The sequence below is a fragment of the Pristiophorus japonicus genome, chromosome 24, assembly GCF_044704955.1.
Source record: "Pristiophorus japonicus isolate sPriJap1 chromosome 24, sPriJap1.hap1, whole genome shotgun sequence".
In the NCBI taxonomy this organism is placed as follows: Eukaryota; Metazoa; Chordata; class Chondrichthyes; family Pristiophoridae; genus Pristiophorus; species Pristiophorus japonicus.
Window position 1 is genome coordinate 12,222,557 of NC_092000.1, and position 26,059 is coordinate 12,248,615.

At 46.7% G+C, this 26,059-nt stretch overlaps 1 protein-coding gene across 3 annotated transcripts in view; it reads right to left on the reverse strand.

Annotated features, from left to right (window-relative positions):
- Positions 1 to 934: 934 nt before the first annotated feature.
- Positions 935 to 26,059, reverse strand: part of LOC139237934 (zinc finger SWIM domain-containing protein 5-like) — a 122,183-nt gene continuing 97,058 nt past the window's right edge. For all 3 annotated transcript variants that reach the window (XM_070867254.1, XM_070867253.1, XM_070867255.1), the window contains 5 exons: positions 24,690 to 24,825; positions 20,130 to 20,287; positions 12,320 to 12,483; positions 5,976 to 6,057; positions 935 to 4,156 (listed from right to left, as the gene is read on the reverse strand). In XM_070867254.1, coding sequence (XP_070723355.1) covers positions 3,294 to 4,156; positions 5,976 to 6,057; positions 12,320 to 12,483; positions 20,130 to 20,287; positions 24,690 to 24,825 — 1,403 coding nt within the window. In that variant the 3' untranslated portion in view covers positions 935 to 3,293. The remainder of the gene's footprint in view (positions 4,157 to 5,975; positions 6,058 to 12,319; positions 12,484 to 20,129; positions 20,288 to 24,689; positions 24,826 to 26,059) is intronic.

Below are 26,059 nucleotides of genomic sequence, written 5' to 3' on the forward strand. Positions count from 1 at the left end.
TGGTGAGCCGCCTTCTTGAACCGTTGCAGTCCGTGTGGTGAAGGGGCCGGGGGGGGGGTGCGGGTGAAGGAAAAAAAAAAGTTAAAAGATTTTGACCCGACGACGAACGGCGATATACTTCCAAGTCAGGATGGTGTGTGACTCGGAGGGGAATGTGGAGGTGGTGGTGTTCCCATGCGCCTGCTGCCCTTGTCCTTCTAAGTGGTAGTGGTACTGGTCGCGGGTTTGGGAGGTGCTGTCGAAGAAGCCTTGGTGAGTTGCTGCAGTGCATCTTGTAGACGGTGCACACTGCAGCCACGGTGCGCCGGTGGTGGAGGGAGTGAATGTTGAAGGTGGTGGATGGGGTGCCATCCATCACTACAGCCCGGTAGACCATAAGCTTGGTGCCAGATTTGGGTCCTAGTCTTCAAACACTCTCTTCCTCAGGTGACCAAAGGCTGCACTGGCACACTGGTACCATTCTGGTGAATCTCTTTCTGGTGTCGAGCATCTTGTGTTGTTGGAGCTGCACTCATCCAGGCAAGTGGAGAGTATTCCATCACACTCCTGACTTGTCGATGATGGAAAGGCTTTGGGGAGTCAGGAGGCGAGACACTCGTCATACAATACCCAGCCTCTGACCCGCTCTTGTTGCCACAGTATTTGGCGCGAAGCAAGTCATCCTCGATATGAGGGACTGCCGATGATGATGATTTATGTGGCTGGCCCAGTTAAGTTTCTGGTCACTGGTGATCCCCGGGGATGTTGGTGGTGGGCGATTCGGAGACGGTCATGCCGTTGAATGTCAAGGGAGAGCTGGTCAGAGATTCGCTTGTTGGAGATGGTCATTGCCTGGCACTTGTGTGGCACGAACGTTACTTGCCAGTGATCAGCCCGCATCAGATTCGCATTTCAATGCAGTCGGAGAGAATGAACAAAAGCCACATACACAGCATTTCATCGTCTTAATAGGTCTATTTCTCAACAGTGAAACCATTTACAAACTTCAATAAATATTTAACAAAAAAATTGAGGATACACTGTACAAAAATCAAGAGCAGTTAAACTGACCAGCAGCTGTCTTATGTTTGTCCACACAGCTGTGCAATACATCAAAAACTTTAAGGATGACACTCTTGCTTGCCCGCCAAATAAATTCAAGTACTGTATTACACATAGTCCATAAATTAAAGGTTCTTTTAAACTTTTTTTTCCATATTAATTTGACAAATAAAATACTATTTACAAAAGAACGTTTCCTTCTTCCCTGAGAATGGGCTCAGTCACAGCACACACAGGTTTACAAAAAAAACACACACACACCGCCTGATCAGAATGGCTTATTGTCTTTTTTTCTTTTTTTTTAAATTCAAGTTTGGCAGGAGTTTGTTGGCAAGAGAGCGCGCGAGAAAGAGAAAGCGTCAGAAGGAGGTATATGTCAGAGGAGATTTTGGTATAGCAGGTAACATTGTAGTAATCCCGCTCGAGTCTCCGGGATCAACTGGGGCTCTCATATTTGGTCATATCTGTGCGATTGAGCCGGGTTTAAGCCAGGGGATGGGTAGGGGGCGGGTAGGGGGCAGCTGGGGGAGTGGGTTGAGAATACCGCAAAAGGGAAATTTGGTTCCCCGCACATATTGCCTGAACAGAATATCGGGCTACTTCTCTCGTGCATTCTAACTATCAGAGTTTTTGAAAGAGACGGTATTCTTTGTCGGGGTTGTTGCAAGAAACAAATCTACAACATCATGATGGTTTTTTTTTTTTACATTTTAGACTGCTCTATTCATGTTCTGAAGAGTTACAGGGACGCTATACTGCATGGCAACAAAGAGAATCCTTAACCACCTTAAACAGAGCGGGGGGAACAACAAAATAATGGTTTGTACATCACAGTCCTGCAATAGTCTAATCTGTGAATAGCATTTACTGGTTTGTGATGGGACCACTGCAGCAGTTCAATTACTGATAACACTTTAGGGGGTTTAAGGTGTACAATCAACCTTTCATTTCAAAATTTGTGGCTAAAATGGTGGTTAGAAAGGGGAGGGGAAAAAAGGAGGTTTGCTTCTCCAAGAAAACCCCTCCACACGGTGCGAACCTTTGTGGGAAGGGTTACTACAGGACATTGGTAAATGTATCCAGACTGATAAAGCTATATATATATTTTTTTTTAAAAACCACATTCAAGCAAAAATCCAAAAAGGGTTGAATTGAGAGAAAATGTAAAATGTAAAAATACTGGTAATTGAGTGAAGTCTGAGGGGAGGTCACAGCAGTGTTTGGGAATGGTACACTGCCATTTTTGGCACCGAGTGTCAGCATCACATTCTCAGGTCAGATGCGAGCGAGAGAGCGCGAGCGCCGGCGAGGCTCATAACAAAGCTCCCTTGCCCTGCTCTGACACCGCAAACTTCGGAAGAGCACCCTCCGACTGAACCGACTGGTGTGCAATTTAGCCCCCTCACCCAGCACCGGCTGTTGTGACAGGATTCCCGAGTGTGTCGGTGTCAATTCAGCGTTAAAATGTGGATTGTTTTTCTGCCATGAGGGCACTGACCAAACTCATTTCACGTAGGACCTCTCTTATATAAACATCCCACCAAAGCCGAGAATCTCACAGGAACTCTTCCGAATGACAGTTCGCCCCTCTCTCCCTTCTGGTCGAAGGATAATTTGAAGTACTCCACTTTGAATCATTTGACCGTCGGGCATCCAAAATGGAGAATACGCTTGCAAAGTTCATAGTTTTTAAGACCTGCCCCCTCCCCAAAACTAAAATATTACAGGTATACCACCTCTAAACAGGTACTGCAATAGAACACCTTCCATCAGCAGACAATCGCTTCACAAAGTAGCTGCGACAATGCATACAACTAACACTCATGCCCGTGAGATGACTGGAGGCCCTCGGCCAGGGGGGACAGCCGCTCACTGCAAGTTTAGCATCCGCAGCCCAGTCTGACCCTCCCCTCCCCTCAAACACTGGCGCTCCCAGATTCTCAACGCAATGCCTTTCCTTCCCACTCCTGGCAAAACCCCCGAGGGGTGGAGGGGGGGGGGGTGTTTTGAGCTCCAACCGCTGCGGACTCACGGACCAAAAAAAATAGGGCAAGTCTCCTTGTTAGGGGTTGCTATTTGGGGAGGGGGGTGCGGGGGCTGCGTCAATACTGCGTGCGTGGAATGACTCGGTAAGGTCGTGTGCCTCTTTCTCGCTTTTCGACAGAGAAAGAGGACTTCGCTGCAACGTAGGAAGACTTGGGGGGGGGGGGGGGGGGGGGGGGAAAAAAAGAGCACGGGCGGAATCCTGAATTTCAGCCAAAACGTTCCCGGACCAGCATCATGAGCTTCTTCTTGCCCTTGTAAGTCTGTTTGAGGTTGTCGATGAACTGCGTAAACTGTATGTGGCCGTCCTGGGCCATCAGGAAGGTCTCGCGGGCCTTGCTGAGGAACTCGATGAACTCGCCGTAGTGGCGGGGGCTGATGTGAGTCAGGCGGGAGTGCGTGGTGCTGATGTAGGCGTCGATGGTGGCGTTGAGCAGCTGGCAGAGCGGGGCCTTCTCCGTCGACATGAGCTTGCCGGAGTTGCGACGGCCGGGGACGCCGGCCAGGCCCGGGGCGGACATGGTCCACCGCCGCAGGATGTCCGACAGCACGGGGGCGCACTGCACGCTCTTGATGACCAGCGGCACGATGGCAGCCAGCTCGTTCTTGCCCAGCGAGTGGCTGAGTGAGCAGGCCCACAGGACGTCGGTGATGGCCGGGTGCGTGTCCTGGTTGTAGGCCACGCTGAGGTGGGACAGGGCCAGGCTGGCCATCTTGTAGGCCCGGATCGGGAAGCCTCGGTGCTCCATGTAGCGCGCGATGGTGAACAGGTGCGAGTAGCTCATGCCCGTGGAGGCCGAGTCCAGGACGATCTGGTACGCGGTTTCAAAGGCTACGTGGTTCTTTTCGCACAGTGTCAGGGCCGACAGCGCGCAGTTCTGAGGGTCCTTCATTGTACACTGGAGTGCAAGTGTCCGGGCACAGCTGTCCAGCTCCTCGCGTTGGGTATAGTCCAGATTCAGGCGCAAAATGGTGGCGTGAGACGTGACCGTGGCAGCTACGATTGTAGTCGCTTCAGTTGGAGTGAAGAGAGAATACCAATTCTGCATTATATTCATCAAGGCACAAACACCTGAAAGATAGAAGGGTCAGATTTCTGAACAAGCACTGGAGGGTTTGCTGCTAAAAAATAGATAGGCAGGCTTCTCAAATAAAGAATTTGCATTTATATAGCGCCTTTCATGCCCTCGGGATATCCCAAAGTGCTTTACTTTACTAAAGTACAGTCACTGTTGTCATGCAGGAATCACGGCAACCAATTTTGCCCATGGCAAGGTTCCACAAACAGCCACGCAATAAATGACCAGATCGTCTGTTTTTGGTGTGGGTTGAGGGAGAAAGGTCAGCCAGGGCACTGGGGGGGGGGGGGCGAACTCCCCTGGGTCTTCGAATAGTGCTGAATCGGAATCTTTTACATCCACCCAAGAGGGCAGACGGGGCCTCGGTTAAATGCCTCATCTGAAATGCGACACCTCTGACAGTGCAGCGTTCCCTCAGCACTGCACTGGGAGTGCCAGCCGAGATTATGTGCTCAGGTCTCTGGAGTGGGACTTGAACCCACAGCTCTCTGACCCAAGAGTGCTACCCACTGAGCCACGGCCCTCGTCATCAACATCAACCCTCGTATCGAGGATGGCCTGCATCCACACCAAAAAGGGATGAGTTCACAGGTGTTCCAGTGAAGGACCGAATATTCCAGGTCCCGAACTACATGTTGAAGGGTGGAAGGTGCCTGTGCGTGGATTTTTTTTAACGCGAGGTGGCCGTTGCACACCGGCTGGGTCTTGGTCCAGTGGTATGACGACTGGAGACCAGCTCTGCTGCACGGACCGAGTGCGCACACACATTATTACAGCATGTCGCACCAACATGGCCATTCTGAGAAACGGCGGCCGATATTCCTGCAACTGGTATCGACCCACTATCCAGATGGACGGAACGGTGCGGGCGCAGGCAACGCAAAGAACCAACGCATCACTGACCCAACAGCAGAGGTCCCTGGCTACGACCTCCCTCGGAGACAGGGGACAGCGCTCGACCGATGCGGTCACCTGCTCCACACATGGAAATGAGGGACGACCCGAAGTGCGACTGTGGCCACCGGTCCCAGAACACAGAAACACATCACATCAACCTGCCCACTGAGATCTGTTGCAGGAGGCACCTCATTTCTCAATCTCAGGAGGCCGTCAAATGGAGAGCCAAACTAGACATGCCGTTAGAAGCTTTGCCACGTCATATGAAACAACAGCTAACACTGGTTCCGAGGTAACGCCCGCCTCGGAGGCAGAACGCCCAGGCTAGATCTGGCTGACCTCAGTTGGGCCAATGTTACAGCAGCTCTTGAAGGAGCGAGCCAAGGCTCCCCAGCTCCCATGCTCCAGACTAGTGAGAGATGTGCACGTGCACAGACATCGACCGGGGCAATACAGAACCAGTCTCAAACGTGAAGCACACCATTAATTGAACAGCACTGCCACAAGCACCACCGTCACGCGAATTCTTACAGGGCTTGACAGGGTAGATGCAGGGAGGATGTTACCCTCTGGCTGGCGAGTCTAGAACCAGGGGTCGGCCATTTAGGACAGATGGAGATAAATTTCTTCACTCAAAGGGTTGTACATCTTTGGAATTCTCTACCCCCAGAGGGTTTGGTAGGCTCAGTCATTGAGTATATTCAAGACAGAGATCAATATTAAGGGAATCAAAGGATAGATCAGCCATGATCTTATTAAATGGTGGCAGGCTCGAGGGGTCAAATGGCCGACTCCTGCTCCTAATTCTTATGGCCATTTGAGCAAAGGACTGGAAAACAAGCGCTGGCCACAGAACGAGTGAATGCTTTCAGGATAGGGTTGAAAGCACGTTACGAGCACACGCTTCTAACTTACCAACTTCTGTAGCACAGCTCACCAACCAACGGACCATCTCACGACGCCGCCAGTTCATCGTGGACAGTGTCATTCTCATCACCTGCAGGTCGGAAGCACATCCAACAGTCAAGCTACGACAGATACACTAACGCAAGTTCTGATCATGTAAACTTCAAAGCAGATCTCTTTAAAAATAGAACTGCAAAGGGCTTCATTCAGTTTCATTGAGCAATGCCAGCCCGTTGAAACGCTGCGCACATGGACGGTGGTCCTTCGGTGCAGCCATGGCCTGGAAATCCTCATTGCAGAGGAGCGCATGAGGGTTCCTGCCTGCTCCAATGCACCAAGTGAGACGCAGGTTCATCTCGGGTGAGGAGTCCCTACTTTTAGCTGCGCCATCTTCAGCGATAGTTGAACAAGAGGCTGCAGACTAAACCACCCGACCTCCTCCCACACAGCATACAAACGACACAATGGGGCAATTAACAGATAGCTCACGCAATTGCCCCAGCAAACTGCTACACAACCAAGTTATTCCTCCAACTTCACTTGGGAAAGGGTGAGTGGCATGGATGGTCCCAGTAAATGGAATAAAATGCTCACAACCACCTAGCAGCAAGAGGAGAGGTGATCCGGTTTGAATGGAAGTCATTTCTTTGAACTTCATCTGAAATACAGCACAAGATCTGCCCGCTGCCATTCTACAGGTTTAAAACCCACACAACCATTGTGTCTTTGTTTGTTTCAAGACTGCTCCCACGCTTCTGACCTTGATGGTGCCCGAGACCAGGGGTACGCAATCTTCGAACATAAGAAATAGGAGCAGGAGTCGGTCCTACAGCCCCTCGAGCCTGCTCAGCCATTCAATAAGATCCTGGCCGATCGCCGACCTCAACTCCACTTTCCCGCCCGATCTCCATATCCCTCGATTCCCTTAGACTCCAAAAATCCATCTATCTCAGCCTTGAATATATTCAGAGACTCAGCATCCACAGGCCTCTGGAGCAGAGAATTCCAAAGATTCACAACCCTCCGAGTGAAGAAATTCCCCATCATCTCGGTCTTAAATGGCCAAACACTTATCGGAGACTGTGCCCCCCCCCACCCCCCGACCACCCCGAGATACTAGATACTCCAACCAGGGGAAACAACCGCTCAGCATCTACCCTGTCAATCGCTTATACTTGTATGTTTCAGATTCTTATTGCTTATGAGGCTCCCGTCCCGTGTTCTGAAAATTCTGCGTAGTGTTTTCTTCTGTATAATTCAGAGTTCCACTCACACATTCAGTTACTGGGCTTTAATGACTAGAGAAGGTTGTGCAAACACTGCAGGCCTGCAGATAGGACAAGAAGCAGTGAAAAGACTCCCGGTAAGGGTTTCAGGGAAATTACCAAGCCAGGGCCTGGACTCGATCACCAACGCGCAACCAAATGATGCTAGTCAGCCGCCCCAGGGCAGCCAAGGATCCTTGCAAGCCTGCACGGCCCTTCCAGCAGCCCCGCTCCACAGACCCAGCCATGCTCTGTTGAAGATTTTGTTCATGGGAATAATATTTATTTTATTGTGGGAGAGCACAATTTCAGATAACATTTTTGTTTATGTTCATTTAACAGACACTGTCCCACAGTACGCTGAGCTGCTCCATCCCCCTCCGACTGCAACCTCCCCTCGATCAATCCCTTAACCCAACCAAGGGCGGATTTTCCCCAGATAGGCCCCGGCACCGAGATACCTGCCATTCTCTGATAGACCCCTTGAAACTTTCTCGGACCCCCCCGCTGTCCTACACGGTGGGTGGAAATACTCTCATACTTAAAAAAAAAACCACACAGGGAGGTCACAAGTTGAAGTTCGGAAATTGGCCACCACACGTGAAGCAACTCGGTTTGTGCAACAAATTCCAAGCTAGTGCTGCAAGCACGGTTTCAAAAACTCAGACGACAGAATTAGGGCAGGATGGTGACTGTGGGCAAGTGCTGGCTTCGATCCACAAGCAGATCCAGGACACAGACTTGCAGCACCAGGTTCCACTTCTCTCCATCCCTTCAAGTGAAAAGCCTTTTCTGCTATCATCGCTTTGCATATTGTGCAAAGTCCTCCACACAGTGAAAGTATTGCATATTGCTATTAGTTACATTACAGTCTAAACTCATCTATGCCTTTAAACTGGACTATTCCAAAGCTCTGCTGGACAGCCTCCCACCCTGCACCCTCCGTGAACTTTAGCTCATCCAAAACTCCGCTACCCACAGCACAAGTCCGATTCACCCATCATCTCTGTGCTGGCTGACCTACATTGGCTCCTGGTCCAACAATACCGGGATTTAAAAATTCCCAGCCTGGTTTTCAAATCCCTCCATGGCCTCACCCTCCCAATCTCTAAACTCCTCCAGCCCTACAACCCCACCCCCACCCACCCAAGTTATCTGCACTCTTGAGCATCCCTGATTTTCATCACTCCTCCATTGGTGGCCGTGCCCTTAGCTGCCGAGGCCCCAAGCTCTGGAATTCCCTTCCTAAACGTCTCCACCTTAAAATCTACCATTTTGGCCAAACTGTTTAGTTCCCTGTGCTAATATCTCCTTATGTAGCTTGGTGTCAAATATTGTTTGATAACGCACTCCTGAAGACACTTGGGACATTTATTACGTTAAAGGCGCTATATAAATGCAAGTTGCTTTTAGGATGGTGAGAATCGGGGTGTAAAATACTAAAATTCCACGTTAAGAACATAAGAATTAAGAACAGGAGTAGGCCATCTAGCCCCTCGAGCCTGCTCCGCCATTCAATAAGATCATGGCTGATCTGGTCGTGGACTCAGCTCCACTTACCCGCCCTCTTCCCGTAACCCTTAATTCCCTTATTGGTTAAAAATCTATCTTTGACTTGAAAACATTCAATGAGCTAGCCTCAACTGCTTCCTTGGGCAGAGAATTCCAGAGATTCACAACCCTCTGGGAGAAGAAATTCTCTCAACTCGGTTTTAAATTGGCTCCTCCGTATTTTTGAGGCTGTGCCCCCTAGTTCTAGTCTCCCCGACCAGTGGAAACAACCTCGCTGCCTCTATCTTGTCTATCCCTTTCATGATTTTAAATGTTTCTATAAGATCACCCCTCATCCTTCTGAACTCCAACGAGTAAAGACCCAGTCTACTCAATCTATCATAAGGTAACCCCCTCATTTCTTGAATCAGCCTAGTGAATTGTCTCTGTACCCCTTCCAAAGCTAGTATATCCTTCCTTAAGTAAGGTGACCAAAACTGCACGCAGTACTCCAGGTGCGGCCTTACCAATACCTTATACAGTTGCAGCAAGACCTCCCTGCTTTTGTACTCCATCCCTCTCGCAATGAAGGCCAACATTCCATTTGCCTTCCTGATTACCTGCTGCACCTGCAAACTAACCTTTTGGGTTTCATGCACAAGGACCCCCAGGTCCCTCTGCACCATAGCATGTTGTAATTTCTCCCCATTCAAATAATATTCGCTTTGTTTTTTTTCCCCCCCAAGGTGGATGACCTCACAATTTCCGACATTGTATTCCATCTGCCAAACCTTAGCCCATTCGCTTAACCTATCCAAATCTCCTTGCAGCCTCTGAGTCCTCCACACAACCCGCTTTCCTACTAATCTTAGTGTCATCTGCAAATTTTGTTGCACTACACTCTGTCCCCTCTTCTAGCCATTTATGTATATTGTAAACAGTTGTGGTCCCAGCACTGATCCCTGTGGCACACCACTAACCACTGATTTCCAAGCGGAATAGGACCCATTTATCCCGACTCTCTGCTTTCTGTTTGCCAGCCAATTCTCTATCCATGCTAATACATTTCCTCTGACTCCACGTACCTTTATCTTCTGCAGTAACCTTTTGTGTGGCACCTTATCGAATGCCTTTTGGAAATCTAAATACACCACATCCATCGGTACACCTCTATCCACCATGCTCGTTATATCCTCAAAGAATTCCAGTAAGTTAGTTAAACATGATTTCCCCTTCATGAATCCATGCTGCGTCTGCTTGATTGCACTATTCCTATCTAGATGTCCCGCTATTTCTTCCTTAATGATAGTTTCAAGCATTTTCCCCACTACAGATGTTAAACTAACCGGCCTATAGTTACCTGCCTTTTGCCTGCCCCCTTTTTTAAACAGAGGCGTTACATTAGCTGCTTTCCAATCCGCTGGCACCTCCCCAGAGTCCAGACAATTTTGGTAGATTATAACAAATGCATCTGCTATAACTTTCATCTCTTAATACCCTGGGATGCATTTCATCAGGATCAGGGGACTTGTCTACCTTGAGTCCCATTAGCCTGAGCAGCACTACCCCCCTAGTGATAGTGATTGTCTCAAGGTCCTCCCTTCCCACATTCCTGTGGCCTGCAAATTTTGGCATGGTTTTTGTGTCTTCCACTGTGAAGACGGAAGCAAAATAATTGTTTAAGGTCTCAGCTATTTCCACATTTCCCATTATTAAATCCCCCTTTTCATCTTCTAAGGGACCAATATTTACTTTAGTCACTCTTTTCCGTTTTATATATCTGTAAAAGCTTTACTATCTGTTTTTATATTTTGCGCAAGTTTACCTTCGTAATCTATCTTCCCTTTCTTTATTGCTTTTTTAGTCATTCTTTGCTGTTGCTTAAAATTTTCCCAATCCTCTAGTTTCCTACTAACCTTGGCCACCTTATACGCATTGGTCTTTGATTTGATACTTTCCTTTATTTCCTTGGTTATCCACGGCTGGTTATCCCTTCTCTTGCCGCCCTTCTTTTTCACTGGAATATATTTTTGTTGCGCACTATGAAAGAGCTCCTTAAAAGTCCTCCACTGTTCCTCAATTGTGCCACCGTTTAGTCCTTGTTTCCAGTCTACTTTAGCCAACTCTGCCCTCATCCCACTGTAGTCCCCTTTGTTTAAGCATAGTACGCTCGTTTCTGACACAACTTCTTCATCCTCAATCTGTATTACAAATACAACCATATTGTGATCACTCATTCCGAGAGGATCTTTTACTAGGAGATCGTTTATTTTTCCTGTCTCATTACACAGGACCAGATCTAAGATGGCTTGCTCCCTTGTAGGTTCTGTTTCATACTGTTCTAAGAAATAATCCCGTATGCATTCTATGAATTCCTCCTCCAGGCTACCCCGTGCGATTTGATTTGACCAATCGATATGAAGGTTAAAATCCCCCATGATTACTACCGTTCCTTTTTCACATGCCTCCATTATTCCCTTGATTATTGCCCGCCCCACCATGAAGTTATTATTTGGGGGCCTATAAACTACGCCGACCAGTGACTTTTTCCCCTTACTATCTCTAATCTCCACCCACAATGATTCAACATTTTGTTCATTGGAGCCAATATCATCCCTCACAACTGCCCTATCATCTTTTATTAACAGAGTTACCCCACCTCCTTTCCCTTCTTGCCTATCTTTCTGAATCGTCAGATACCCCTGTATGTTTAATTCCCAGTCTTGGCCACCTTGCAACCATGTTTCTGTAATGGCCACCAAATCATACCCATTTGTAATGATTTGTGCCGTCAACTCATTTACTTTATTTCGAATGCTGCGTGCATTTAGGTAGAGTGTTTTCATACTAATTTTTAAACCATGATTTTTAGTTTTGACCCCTCCTGCAGCCCTTTTATATTCAGTGGCCCTTTTTGTTTCTTTCCTTTGGTTTCTCTGCCCTCCACTTTTACTCATCTCTTTTCTGTCTTTTGTTTTTGTCTCCTTTTTGTTTCCCTCTGTCTCCCTGTATTGGTTCCCATTCCCCTGCCATATTAGTTTAACATTGGTTCCGGTCCTGCCCAAGTGCAGACCGTCCAATTTGTACTGGTCCCACCTCCCCCAGAACCTGTTCTAATGCCCCACGAATTTGAATCCCTCTCTGCTGCACCACTGCTCAAGCCACGTATTCATCTGTGCTATCCTGCGATTCCTACTCTGACTAGCACGTGGCACTGGTAGCAATCCCGAGATTACTACTTTTGAGGTCCTACTTTTTAAATTTAGCTCCTAGCTCCTTAAATTCGTCTCGTAGGACCTCATTCCTTTTTTTACCTATGTCGTTGGTACCAATGTGCACCACGACAACTGGCTGTTCTCCCTCCCTTTTTAGAATGTCCTGCACTTGCTCGGAGACATCCTTGACCCTTGCACCAGGGAGGCAACATACCATCCTAGAGTCTCGGTTGCGGCCGCAGAAACGCCTATCTATTAAGCATGAAGTCCTGCAGTGGAATTAAACGGTGACGATAAAATGAAAAGGCACCCAAATGTAAAAGATGCTGAATTTACCGCGAACTGTCGCAGGCACTATTAGACAATAGTACAATGGACCCACCTGTAGTCCCAGCTCCAGAGATACATTGAGGAGTGTAATGTCAGGGGCACAGTTGGGAGGAGTAGCCGTTTTGCAAGCATCCTGTGCGAGCTTGTATATGAGCGATGGAGAATGAATGTTCTGTTGAATGGATTCCAACACCACTCGCAGCCACTTTGGGTCTCCTGTAACAAGAGAAACGATTGAACAAACCAGCAGACAAAAAGAATACTTAGAGCAATAGGGTGCCCGAACTTCAACCTCTCGTCCATTAATCACCCGGAGCTCCATGTTTTATGTATAATATTTTTTGTCGTCATAATGATCCAATTGGAACCATGGTAAGGAACTTAAGTGACTCATTAGGACCAAAGTTTGAACAGCCTGCCCAAGAGGTATTCAAACAATTGAAGGGTTTTCTTAAGATAAGATCTACAAGGGGTACGGTAGCAGAGTAGTTATGTTATTGGAGTTATAAACCAGAGGCCTGGACTAATAATCAAGAGATGAGCGTCGAATCCCACGATGGCAGCTGGGGGAATTTAAATTCAGTTAATTAAACAAGTCTGGAATTTAAAAGGCCAGTATTTGTAATGATGACTAGGAAACTACCGGATTGTCGGAAAACCCATCTGTTCACCAACGTCCTTTAAGGAAGGAAATCTGCCGTCCTTACCCGGTCTGGGCCTATATGTGACTCCAGACCCACAGCAATGTGGTTGACTCTTAACTGCCCTCTGAAATGGCCCAGCGAGACACTCAGTACCAAACCGCTACGACAAAGTCAGCACTGAGAGTACCTTCACCACACGGACTGCAGCGGTTCAAGGAGGCGGTTCACCACCACCTTCGCGGGATGGGCAATAAATGCTGGCCTTACCCACATCCCAGAACGAATAATTTTTTTTAATATAAAAAGATGAATCAGGAAACATCTCTTCCACTGGTTTGAGTAAGATCGCCAAAAGGAAAGGGAGATTAGAATAACCATTTATTTTTTTTTTTAAATGGATGACCACCACAAGGAATTCCGTACTAGAAACAATGGTGGAAGGAGAATCCATAAATGGCTTTTAAAAAGGGAGAGAGAGATAATCATTGAGAAAAAAAAAAGGAAAGTGACAGGGAATGGGACTCACTGAGCCAACAGAGGTGTGATGGGCTGAATGGCCTCCATCTTTGCTACAATGTTCTAGAATTATAAGCAGCATAGTGCACAGATCACAATAGAATCATAGAAATTTACAGCATGGAAGGAGGCCATTTCGGTCCATGCTGGCCGACAAAGATCTATCCAGCCTAATCCCACCTTCCAGCTCTCTGTCCGTAGCCCTGTAGGTTACGGCACTGTGTGCACATCAAAGTATTTATTTTTTTTTTTTAAATGTGGTGAGGGTTCCTACCCCTGCCACCCTTTCAGGCAGTGAATTCCAGACCCCCATCACCCTCTGGGTGAAGAAACGTTCTCTCATTCTCTACTCGAAACCTCCCCCCAATGGCTTTAAATCTACGGCCCCTGGTTGTTGACCCCTCTGCCAAAGGAAACAGGTCCTTTCTATCCACTCTATCCAGGCCCCTCATCATTTTATATACCTCAATCATGAAGGGACACTGACTTATAGCCAACGTTAACTCAAATTTGTTTAAGGTCCATTCAAAATTTCACGCAGGCGCCGTTTTTCCCCTTTAAAAGCTGGTGAGCTGGCTTCATGTGACCTCCACAGCGCTGCACAGGCACACAGCTTAAAGGGAGCGTTGCTTCTAGCCACACTATCGATCTAGAGAGATATTTCCCCAAAGGGGGAGCATATCAACTATTGGTCCATCTCCTGCATCTTGAAGGGATATCGTTTGAGTGGCATTTGGAACAGTGCTGGAATAGCATTCCACCTGCCCTCTTAAATACAAAATAAGACAAAGCAAGGTGCAAGATGGTGGTTAAAAAAAATATAAGGGCTCGCTTTCCCCCCAAAACGATTCAACATATAATGCTGTACCCACCCTCAATTTGCCTTGGAACTAAAAGCTGAGGATATTCCAGACACTGAACTCCAGACAATGCTGCAGGATTAAATGTCTCCATAACAGGGACTTGGAAAATGTGTTTTTTTTTTTAAAAAGCAATTAATTTCCTATTTTATACATGACTCTACAAAAAGAGAATATGAAAGCGGAAGAAACTGAAGTGGAAGCAGAACACGTCACAGCTGACGTATTCATAAGCTCGCTTGGAAGGAAACCCTGAATTTCAGTAAGTGCATTGTGAAATAAGTCCAGTAAAGCAGGAGTCTTGAGGCAGAATGCTTCGTTGGGAAACATTGGGAAGAGGAACCGATACACAAGGAAATGAATTTCGACAAATGCTTGCATTGCTACCAGAGTTACAGAACTATATTGTGCAATCTATTTTAGCCGTGGCTCAGTGGGCAGCACACTCGCCTTGGAGTCAGAAGGTCGTGGGTTCAAATCCCACTCCAGAGACTCGAGCACAAAAAAAAAAAATCTAGGCTGACACTCCAGTGCAGTGCTGAGGTAGTGCTGCACTGTCGGAGGTGCCATCTTTCGAATGAGATGTTAAACTAAGGCCCTGTCTGCTCTCAGGTAGATGTAAAAGATCCCACGGCACTATTTCGAAGAGCAGGGGAGTTATCCCTGGTGTCCTGGGGCCAATATTTATCCCTCAAATCAACATCACAAAAACAGATTATCTGGTCACTGTCACATTGCGGTTTGCGCTTGTGCGTAAATGGCCTGCCACATTTCCCACAGACATTACAAAAAGAGAATATGAAAGCGGCAGAAACTGAAGTGGAAGCAGAATACATTACAGCTGACGTATTCACAAGCTCGCTTGGCAGGAAACCCTGAACTTCAGTAAGTGCCTTGTGAAAGAAAGTCCAGTAAAGCAGGAGTCTTGAGGTAGGGACAGTCAACATGGATTTGTTAGGGAAGATCGTGTTTGACTAACCTGATTTAATTTTGAGGAGGTAACCAAGAGGGTCGATAAGGGTAGTGCATACGATGTAGTGTATATGGACTTTAGCAAAGCTTTTGATAAGGTTCCGCATGGTAGACTGGTTACAAAATGTTAAGACCCATGGCAAAGTGACAATTTTGATTCAAAATTGGCTTAGAGGTAGGAAGCAAAGGGTAATGGTTGATGGATGTTTTTGTGACTGGAAGGATGTTTCCAGTGGGGTTCCGCAGAGCTCAGTACTGGGTTCCTTGCTTTTTGTGGTATACATCAATGATCTAGATTTGAATATAGGGAGTATGATTAAGAAGTTTGCAGATGATACTAAAATTGGCTGTGTGGTTGATCATGAAGGGGAAAGTCATGGACTGCAGGAGGATATCAATCTACTGGTCAGATGGGCAGAATAGAATTTAATTCGGAGAAGTGAGGGGTAATGCACAGGGCTAATAAGAAAAGGGTATACACATTAAGTGGTAGGCCACTTAAGAGTGTAGATGAATAAAGGGACCTTGGAGTGCTTGTCCACAGATCCCTGAAAGTAGCAGGCCAAGTGGATAAGGTGGCTAAGGCAGCATATGGAATGCTTGCCTTTATTGGCCAAGACATAGAATATAAGAGCAGGGAGGTTATGCTTAAATTGTATAATACTCTGGTTAGGCCACAGCTGGAGTACTGCGTGCAGTTCTGGTCGCCGTATTATAGGAAGGATGTGATTGTACCCCCTCTAGTGCAGAGGAGATTTACTAGGATGCTGCCTGGAATGGAGAATCTTAGCTATGAGGACAGATTGGATAGGCTGGGTTTGTTCTCCTTGGAACAGAGGAGGCTGAGAGGAGACCTCATTGAGGTGCACAATTTTGAGGAGCCTGGATATAGTGGACAGCAAGGGCCTATTTCCCTTGGTGGGGGAGTCAATTACAAGGTGGCATAGTTTTAAGGTGGTTGGTACAAGGTTCAAAGGGGATTTGAGGGGAAATTTCTTCACGCAGAGGATTGTGGGGGTCTGGAACTCGCTGCCTGGAAGGGTGGTGGATGCAGAAACCCTCACCACATTTAAAAAGGTGCTTGGATGGGCACTTGAAGTGCCGTAACCTGCAGGGTTACGTACCTCGAGCTGGTAAGTGGGATTAGACTAGATAATCTCTTGTTGGCTGGTGCAGATACGATGGCAAGTACTGCAGTGAATCGAATACAGCCAGGGTGATCGCCTGGACTAGTTTCGATTGCCTGGATGAATCAGAGGAATTTTCCCAGATTTCCCCCCCCCGCCAATTAGCCTGGGTTTTGCCTCTCCCAGGAGATCACATGGCTCCGGTTGGGGTGGAGTGTAGAATGTTTTTGTGTCAGGGGTGTCGCAGTTGTGTGGGGCGGACTGGGTGCTCTTTACCTTTCCGCCATTGTTCATTGTAACCTTCAGGGCTGCTGACTGAGGGCCGTGCGGTTCTTTGTCGGCCGGTGCAGACACGGTGGGCCGAATTGGCCTCCTTCTGCGCCGTAGATTTCTATGTTTCTATTACAACAGTGACATTTCAAAAAGTTGGTCATTGGCTGTAAAGCACTTTGGGACCTCCTGAGGTCATGAAAGGTGCTATATAAATGCAAGTCTTTCTTTAGTTCAGTTATTATAGCTAATTGTAGTTGCAGGTAATGTTAAATTAGATCAGCAATTGCTTGTTAAATTTGTTAGTTTGGCTTTTGCACATTACAATCGTGAAAAATGTGGTTCAGTTGAGGTCAAATGATTTGGAAAAAGAATACACTACTGGTCCATTCAGAAGAACCATTAAGTTTGGCCTTGTATTACTTTAAACTTGTGGGGTTTTTTAAAAAACTGCAATACCAGCAAAATTATTAGTTAACTTTCCTGTAAGTGTTTCGTGAAACAGTGGAAGTAAATTACTTAATTTCAGATGCAAAAGGCTCTCCATATTCTTTCACTTGGAATGATTTGCGTGCAGCAACACCCAGGTGCCTGTTGATGGCGCTGTGAGCAGTTCTGAGACATAACAATAAAGGCACTGGGAGCCACTCAAGCTTCTGGGCCCAAAATGGCCCCACTGCAGAGAGACGCCAAGAGCATCAGTTCTGGCAGCCAGAACCGCATTCCTGTTCCAGCTATCAGTTTAAATTCAACAAGCGCAGGGGACCTTGGTGCATGTAGGAATTCACCTTTGGGAAGAGGAGTTAGTTTGTTGAACGAGTTGGCCCAGTTTGGAAGGAACATGTCAAAGGTTTCACACAGAAGCTTTACGGGAAGATCTGACTTTAAAACGATGCCCGTTCTTCCAAAAAAAAAACTCGCTAGAAATGTACAGCATCTAACAGCAGGCGAATATTTCTGGCAGGTCTCAACATCAGAAACATAGAAACATAGAAAATAGGTGCAGGAGCAGGCCATTCAGCCCTTCTAGCCTGCACCGCCATTCAATGAGTTCATGGCTGAACATGAAACTTCAGTACCCCCTTCCTGCTTTCTCGCCATAACCCTTGATCCCCCGAGTAGTAAGGACTTCATCTAACTCCCTTTTGAATATATTTAGTGAATTGGCCTCAACTACTTTCTGTGGTAGAGAATTCCACAGGTTCACCACTCTCTGGGTGAAGAAGTTTCTCCTCATCTCGGTCCTAAATGGCTTACCCCTTATCCTCAGACTGTGACCCCTGGTTCTGGACTTCCCCAACATTGGGAACATTTTTCCTGCATCTAACCTGTCTAAACCCGTCAGAATTTTAAACGTTTCTATGAGGTCCCCTCTCATTCTTCTGAACTCCAGTGAATACAAGCCCAGTTGATCCAGTCTTTCTTGATAGGTCAGTCCTGCCATCCCGGGAATCAGTCTGGTGAACCTTCGCTGCACTCCCTCAATAGCAAGAATGTCCTTCCTCAAGTTAGGAGACCAAAACTGTACACAATACTCCAGGTGTGGCCTCACCAAGGCCCTGTACAACTGTAGCAACACCTCCCTGCCCCTGTACTCAAATCCCCTCGCTATGAAGGCCAACATGCCATTTGCTTTCTTAACCGCCTGCTGTACCTGCATGCCAACCTTCAATGACTGATGTACCATGACACCCAGGTCTCGTTGCACCTTCCCTTTTCCTAATCTGTCACCATTCAGGTAATAGTCTGTCTCTCTGTTTTTACCACCAAAGTGGATAACCTCACATTTATCCACATTATACTTCATCTGCCATGCATTTTCCCACTCACCTAACCTATCCAAGTCACTCTGCAGCCTAATAGCATCCTCCTCGCAGCTCACACTGCCACCCAACTTAGTGTCATCCGCAAATTTGGAGATACTGCATTTAATCCCCTCGTCTAAATCATTAATGTACAATGTAAACAGCTGGGGCCCCAGCACAGAGCCTTGCGGCACCCCACTAGTCACTGCCTGCCATTCTGAAAAGTACCCGTTTACTCCTACTCTTTGCTTCCTGTCTGACAACCAGTTCTCAATCCACGTCAGCACACTACCCCCAATCCCATGTGCTTTAACTTTGCACATTAATCTCTTGTGTGGGACCTTGTCGAAAGCCTTCTGAAAGTCCAAATATACCACATCAACTGGTTCTCCTTTGTCCACTTTACTGGAAACATCCTCAAAAAATTCCAGAAGATTTGTCAAGCATGATTTCCCTTTCACAAATCCATGCTGACTTGGACCTATCATGTCACCATTTTCCAGATGCACTGCTATGACATCCTTAATAATTGATTCCATCATTTTACCCACTACTGAGGTCAGGCTGACAGGTCTATAATTCCCTGTTTTCTCTCTCCCTCCTTTTTTAAAAAGTGGGGTTACATTGGCTACCCTCCACTCGATAGGAACTGATCCAGAGTCAATGGAATGTTGGAAAATGACTGTCAATGCATCCGCTATTTCCAAGGCCACCTCCTTAAGTACTCTGGGATGCAGTCCATCAGGCCCTGGGGATTTATCGGCCTTCAATCCCATCAATTTCCCCAACACAATTTCCCGACTAATAAAGATTTCCCTCAGTTCCCCCTCCTTACTAGACCCTCTGACCCCTTTTATATCCGGAAGGTTGTTTGTATCCTCCTTAGTGAATACCGAACCAAAGTACTTGTTCAATTGGTCTGCCATTTCTTTGTTCCCCGTTGGAACGAGAGACTTTTCCTCTTTCAGATGTTGATTCGCCTACTGACAATTTCCAGTCACTTCAGCATTTGGTTCACATTCCCAGCATTTGCAGTTTTTTTTCAATCTCCTCTAATCATACTGTAAACACCACATTTCACCATCTTTAGTTGAACTTGCTGTAATGGGAACACAGTTTATACTGCAGTATAAACAATAATTTTTTCTCTCTCCCAGTAACGAACACTTAACAGTAGCACCCAAAAAAAAACACAAGCAAACAAAATGGTGCAGGAAATCCAGCCCAAAACAGCAAGTTATTATACCCATCAGGAAAGGATAAACAGGCTGGATGTCTTTTCTCTTGAAAATAGAAGGCCGATGGATGACCTAATTGAGAGTGGACACAATCACACTAAAGGTCATCAATATAAGACAGTCACCAGGAAATCCAATGGGGGATTCAAGAGTAACTTCTTTACCCAGAGAGTGGCGAGAATGTGGAACTCGCTGCCACAGGGAGTGGTTGAAGCAAATAGTATCGATGCACTTAAGGGGAGGCTGGACAAGCGTATGAGGGAGAAGGGAAGAGAGTTAGATGAGGAAAGACAGGAGGAGGCTCGAGTGGAGCCGGCGTGGAACTGGTTGGGCCGAGTGGCCTGTTGCTGTGCTGTATACTCTCTGCAAGTTACCCACAGGGAACGTGCGACGCATGACTGCGCTTTAACACGATCGGTGCCGCGCGTACCTTTTGCAGCCGTTAACATGGTGGATGCTAGCTCACACTGCTGAGTTTCAAGGTGCCCGAGGATGAACCAACGCGGGTAGCGACTTGGATCCACCAATGCTACGAGGTGCGGGTGAGAGCCGTCACCAGTTGGAGCCATCGATTCCAGCACTGGCAACCTGGAAGGAGAAAAACAAAAACGGTGAGTGAATGGGGCACTCATTTTGAACACAAGACCCAACGTCCAACTGATGGTTTCTAACTGAAGGCGAGAGAAAATTAGAGACTAGGTCATTTGGGAGAAAAATTAGGAAGCACTTTACATAAAGGGTAGTAAATATCTAGAACTCACTTCCCCACACCACTGTGGATGCTTGGGGTCAGTTTAAGTTTTCAAAAACAAGATCAATAGATTTTATTAGGTATGAGTATCAAGGGAAAGGGAGCAGATAAGTGGAGTTGAGGTACAGATCACCCATGATCTAATTGAACAATGAAACAGGCTCGAGGGGTTCACTGGCCCACGCATGTTACCTATGACCCCTACTTGCTTTCTATTTCATAGTGCGTACTGTTTAATTGCCCATCAGCCGTCACATACATATGCAATGAAGCCAGGGTACACTGTAGTGAAGCGAGATTTAACACCTGCAATTAATTCCCCAGAGGCAGCCCCACATCCTCACCATCTCCCCCCCCCCCCATTATAACGATGGTAATTGAGGGAGCGATATCATGATCGCCATCTATATAGGTCATAATAGTGACTACAACTCCAAAAGTACTTCATTGGCTGTAAAGCGCTTTGAGGCGTCTGGTGGTCGTGAAAGGCGCTATATAAATGCAAGTCTTTCTTTTGAGCTCGGAGCAGGCAGAGACCCAGGAGCACATGGTCCTCCTCGTTCTCCAATGGTAGCGAGAGGGGAATTTTTCCAAATTTTGCACTCTCCTCTTCCTCTGTCCTTGTCCAGCAGGGGTCACTGGTTAGCAATCTAGAGAAGGCACTCTAAGATATTTTCCAATTCTCTTCCCATCCTCAAGCCGAAGAGCAGAGATGTCAACTGTGACCCAACTGTAATGTATGTGCGCCTCAAGGGTTCTTTGCTTAAGAATTCATAGCAACACACTGCTATTAAGAACGAGTTGGTTTATTGATGACGGTTTATCAAACTACACATTATCAGTTTATCCACTAGGATCACAACTGCACACCTCATCGTGGATAACCTAGTACTGACTTTGGGGTGTGTTTAAATTGAGTCTTGAACATCACGTGACTGGCTAAGCCACTCAATGCAACAGCTTTACAACTATTTTGTTGTAAACTAGTAATCAAATGCCCCCTGATTAAAAGGGGGGTGGGCACGCACACACACACACACACACCTTTCGAACAAGTGCCCCCTTGTTTTGTGTTTATTTTTAGGGCACTAAAACCCAAATTATGCAAGTGCCTCCTGGCTAAAAGGGGGAGGGGGGGGGGGTTACTAAAATCGGCACAATAAACAAATTAAACTTTGGACATTTAAATTAAAATTAAAATTGATTGCCGGGGTGATGATGCACTCCAATCCCTCCGGTAGTCTACAAACCTGTGAGCATACACACAGGTGCATACATGATATCAACCACGAAAGAAAAACTTGCATTTATATAACCTTTCATGAACTCAGGACATTTTAAAGTGCTCAACAGCCCATGAAGTATTTTTGAAGTGTAGTAGCTGTTGTAACATAGAAAACGCGGCAGCCATTTGCGCACAGCAAGCTTCCACAAGCAGAAACGGTAAATGACCAGATAGTCTGTTAAGTATGTTGGTGGAGAGATAACTAATGGCCAGGGCATTGGGGAGAACTCCCCTGCTCTTCTTTGAATAGCACCATGGGATCTTTTATGTCCACAAGAGGGCAGACAGGACCTCGGTTGAACATCTCATCCGAAAGACAGCGCCTCAAACAGTGCAGCACTCCCTCAGTATTACATTGCCGCGTCAGGCTAGATTATCTGCTCAAGATTCTGGAGGGGAGCATGAACCCACAACCTTCTGGCTCAGAGGAAAGAGTCAGCCATGCCTTAGTGGTAGCACTCAGTCAGAAGGTTGTGGGTTCAAGTTGTGAACAAGTCTCAAGCTACAGTAACAAGCAATTTTTCATATTACCAATAGTTTGTCCAGAATGTTGAGAAGGTTCACCAGGTTGATTCTGGAGATGAAGGGGTTGTCTTATGAAGAAAGGTTGAGCCTATACTCATTGGCGTTTAAAATAATGAGAGGTGATCTTATTGAAACGTATAAGATACTGAGGGGGCTTGACAGGGTAGATGCAGAGATGATGTTTCCCCCTCGTGGGGGAAGTGGGGGGGGGGGGGGGCAGAGTTTCAGAATAAGGGTCCAACCATTTAAAACGGAGATGAGGAGGAATTTCTTCTCTGAGGGTTGTAAATCTGTCGAAATCTCTGCCCCAGAGAGCTGTGGAGGCTGGGTCATTGAATATATTTAAGGTGGAGGTAGACAGATCTTTGAGCGATAAGGGAGTGAAGGGTTATGGGGAGCGGGCGGGGAAATGGAGCTGAGGCCACGATAAGATCAGCCATGATCTTATTGAATGGCAGAGCAGGCTCGAGGGGCCAAACGGCCTACTCCTGCTCCTATTTCTTATGTTCATATGTGCATCATGTTTAAATGGGGGTTATTGCTGCTATTCTCTCCTTTCTACCTTCATTTTAAAGCAACAGTTCATCAAGAGCACTTGAACACAGGAACCTTGGTCACAATATTATAAAAAGAATAAAGAGGCCCTGGAGAGAGTGCACAAAAAAGGTTTACAAGGATGACATGAGAGCTGCAAGGTTACACCCATCAGGAAAGGATGAACAGTCTGGGTCTCTCTTCTTTTGAAAAGAGAAGGCTGAGGGGTGACCTAACAGAGGTCTTTAAAAATTATGAAAGATGTTGGCAGAATAGACACAGAGTGTTCCCACTTGTGGGGAAGAAAAAAAAATCTAGATGCCATCAATAGTCACCAAGAAGTCAAATTATATAATTCAGAAGAAACTTCTTTACCTAGAGAATGGCAAGAATGTGGAGCTCACTACCACAGGGAGTGGTTGAAGCAAATAGTGGGCACGGTAGCATAGTGGACTAGTAATCTAGTGGCCTGGACTAATGAACCGAAGACACGAGTTCAAATCCTACAACGCCAGGTGGGAGAATTTAAATTCAGTCAATTAAAATAAGTGTCCATGAAACTACCAAACTGTCTTAAAAAAACATTTGATTCACTAACATCCTTTTGGGAAGGACATGTGACTCCAGACCAGTTTAACTCTTAATTGCCCTTTAAATGGCCGAGCAAGCCAGTCAGTTGTAGCAAACCGCTACAAATACAATGGACTGCAATGGTTCAAGGCGGCGGCTCACCACTACCTTCTCAAGGGCAATTAGGAATAAATGAGACGCCCACATCCCATGAACACATTTAAGGGGAGTCTAGATAGGCATATGAAGGAGAAGGGAATAGAGTGTTATGCTGAAAAAGAGTTTGATGAGCAAGGATGGGAGGAGGCTCGAGTGGAGCATAAACGCCAGTATGGACTGGTTAGGACGAGTGGCACGTTTCTGTACTGAATGTAATCTTATGGAAAGCGTAATAGCTTTCACACGAGAGAACACCACAGACCAGAGCAGTGGAAGAAAAATACACTTGGAGTAAGCTCTCTGAAAGATATGCGGTGGGCAGAGGGAAGCCTCTTGGACTCATTTCGCTGGGTCTGTGGTTAGCACCGTTAAGTCACAGAACTGCTGAACTCGCTCAGGCAGCCGAGCGAGGGAACCCACGCAAAGATAAGAATCAGAAGAGTGACGTCCCGTTCGAGAAGTTTTCCTCCTCTCGTCGGCCGACAACTTCCAGCCCACATTCTTTTGATGCAACGGCACAGGCTCACCACGAGGGATGTCAAAACTGGGTCACACGGGGTCCCCTTCAGCATGCTGGTCTCTGAAATGTCACTCGCAAATTGCAGAACGTCACAACGCCCAAAGCTTGGGGGGGGGGGGGGGGGGGGGAGAAAGAAAGAGAGAGAGAGAGAGAGAGAGAGAGAGAGAGAGAGAGAGAGAGAGAGAGAGAGAGGGAGAGAGAATGAGCAATGCTGCCTGCATCAGCGGTGACTCACTGGCTGTCTATGTACATTCTGTGTATTTCCTGCTCTTTAAAAAAAAAAACACAGTGCACTCTTGCAATCTAACACATTGGGACCAAGTTTTCAATTCATCAGCACCAGTGGGATCAGAATAGTGCCAGCTGTACAACAAGAATCTGGTTCAAATTTCCCTACCTGCAATACAGAAAACTCACACCGCCATGTACATTAATCAGGTTCACTATATGAATCAGGACACTGGTTTCTAGGTCGAAGCCTTTGTTACGTCATAATCAGAGATTCCTTGGCTGGCTTTACAATCATGTGGTTTTTTTTGTTAAAGTTTGCTTTTGGAAGGGGTGAAATAAAACAGCGAACTAGTGAACAACAGTCATTACACGTGTAACTAGTTGAAAAATGTGCTCCTCAAAATATTTCACCTACCTCATAGCTCTCAAGGAAACTTTGTAAGCCAGGTCAGTGTCATGGAGCAGAAGAGCTTTGAACAGGTATCTTGCAAACGTGTGCATGGGGACACTTTCCCGGTGGACCACCTCCCCGAGACCGCTGTACGGGCCTCCTGAAGAAACAAAAGCCATCTTTTAGTGTCCATTTTCCCCCGAGAGAAGGATTTAGAATTGGCAGATTCTCTCATTTTTTTTTAAATTTTTTTTTTTTTATAATTGATACTAGTCGGTGTGCTCTCTGAATAACTTGCTGCACAACACAACACACAAGTCAGGCCCAGATTTAGTCCGTGGTCCCTGCAAATTTGATCAAGGGCGGTCATGGGGCAGAATTGGCCTCCGCATTCTTGGGCTGGGCTGGGGAGGGGAGAAGAGAAGAGAAGAGAAGAGCAGCCAAGGCTTCCACTCCTTGATGCTATCCAATGACCCTGGCCAGGAAATGAGTGTTGGCACCAAACGAGGATAGGCAGGGACTCATTCAACAGCTTGTAGACTGGGCTCACATAGAAAAACTGACCGCTTAGACCAAGCACCAGGGGGCTGCCAACATCTACAAAATGGTGTGTTAGTAGGAGTCAACATCTTCAGGGCAGGGGGAGGGAATAATAATTTGGCTTGCCTGTGCCGAATGACAAATGAGCTGTTGGCTACTAATAGCACAGAGTGCTTAGTAACTGCTAGAGTGAGACACCTTTAAGGAGAAGGCAACTTCCTGTTAACTACCTCAGACCTAGCCAGAGAACTTCAGTAGGTCAGTTTAGAATAGAGCTGCATTTCCAGTGTCCCTCGGGAACATTTTGCAATATTTGTCAATAAGCGTGTGTCTGACTCTCTCTCTCTCTCTCTCTCTTTTCCACCCCCCCCCCCCCCCCACCCTTGACCAAACAGCAGAAACAAACCACCACTGGACCTTGCCTTACAACTCCTGTAGTGCGGAGGCACACACACACACCACTTACCATATTGGGTTTCTCTTTGGCTGCAGAGAACGTTACAAAAACGTAGAGCAGCCCGTAGTGAGCACACTGTACCACACAGACACAAAGAGAGGCTGGAGGTCAGAGCAAGATTACATTTATGTCTAGCAAACGGACGTTAATCCTAAGTAATCTAAATAAATTGGGTCACATCATGAACAGGAGGGGAGGAGGAGGGAGGGAGGAAAGAGAGAGAGAGAGAGAGAGAGAGAGAGACAAGTTCAAACTGCAGTTTAACCTTTCTCTCGCCAAACAACCACGCTTCTCTGCAGTGCACAAATGTCAGTGTGGTTAGCGAGCAAAGGTTAACTCTTTAGTGGGTTTTTTTTTGTTGCGCAAATGGAAATTTTCAGAGACCAGTCGGAGGCAC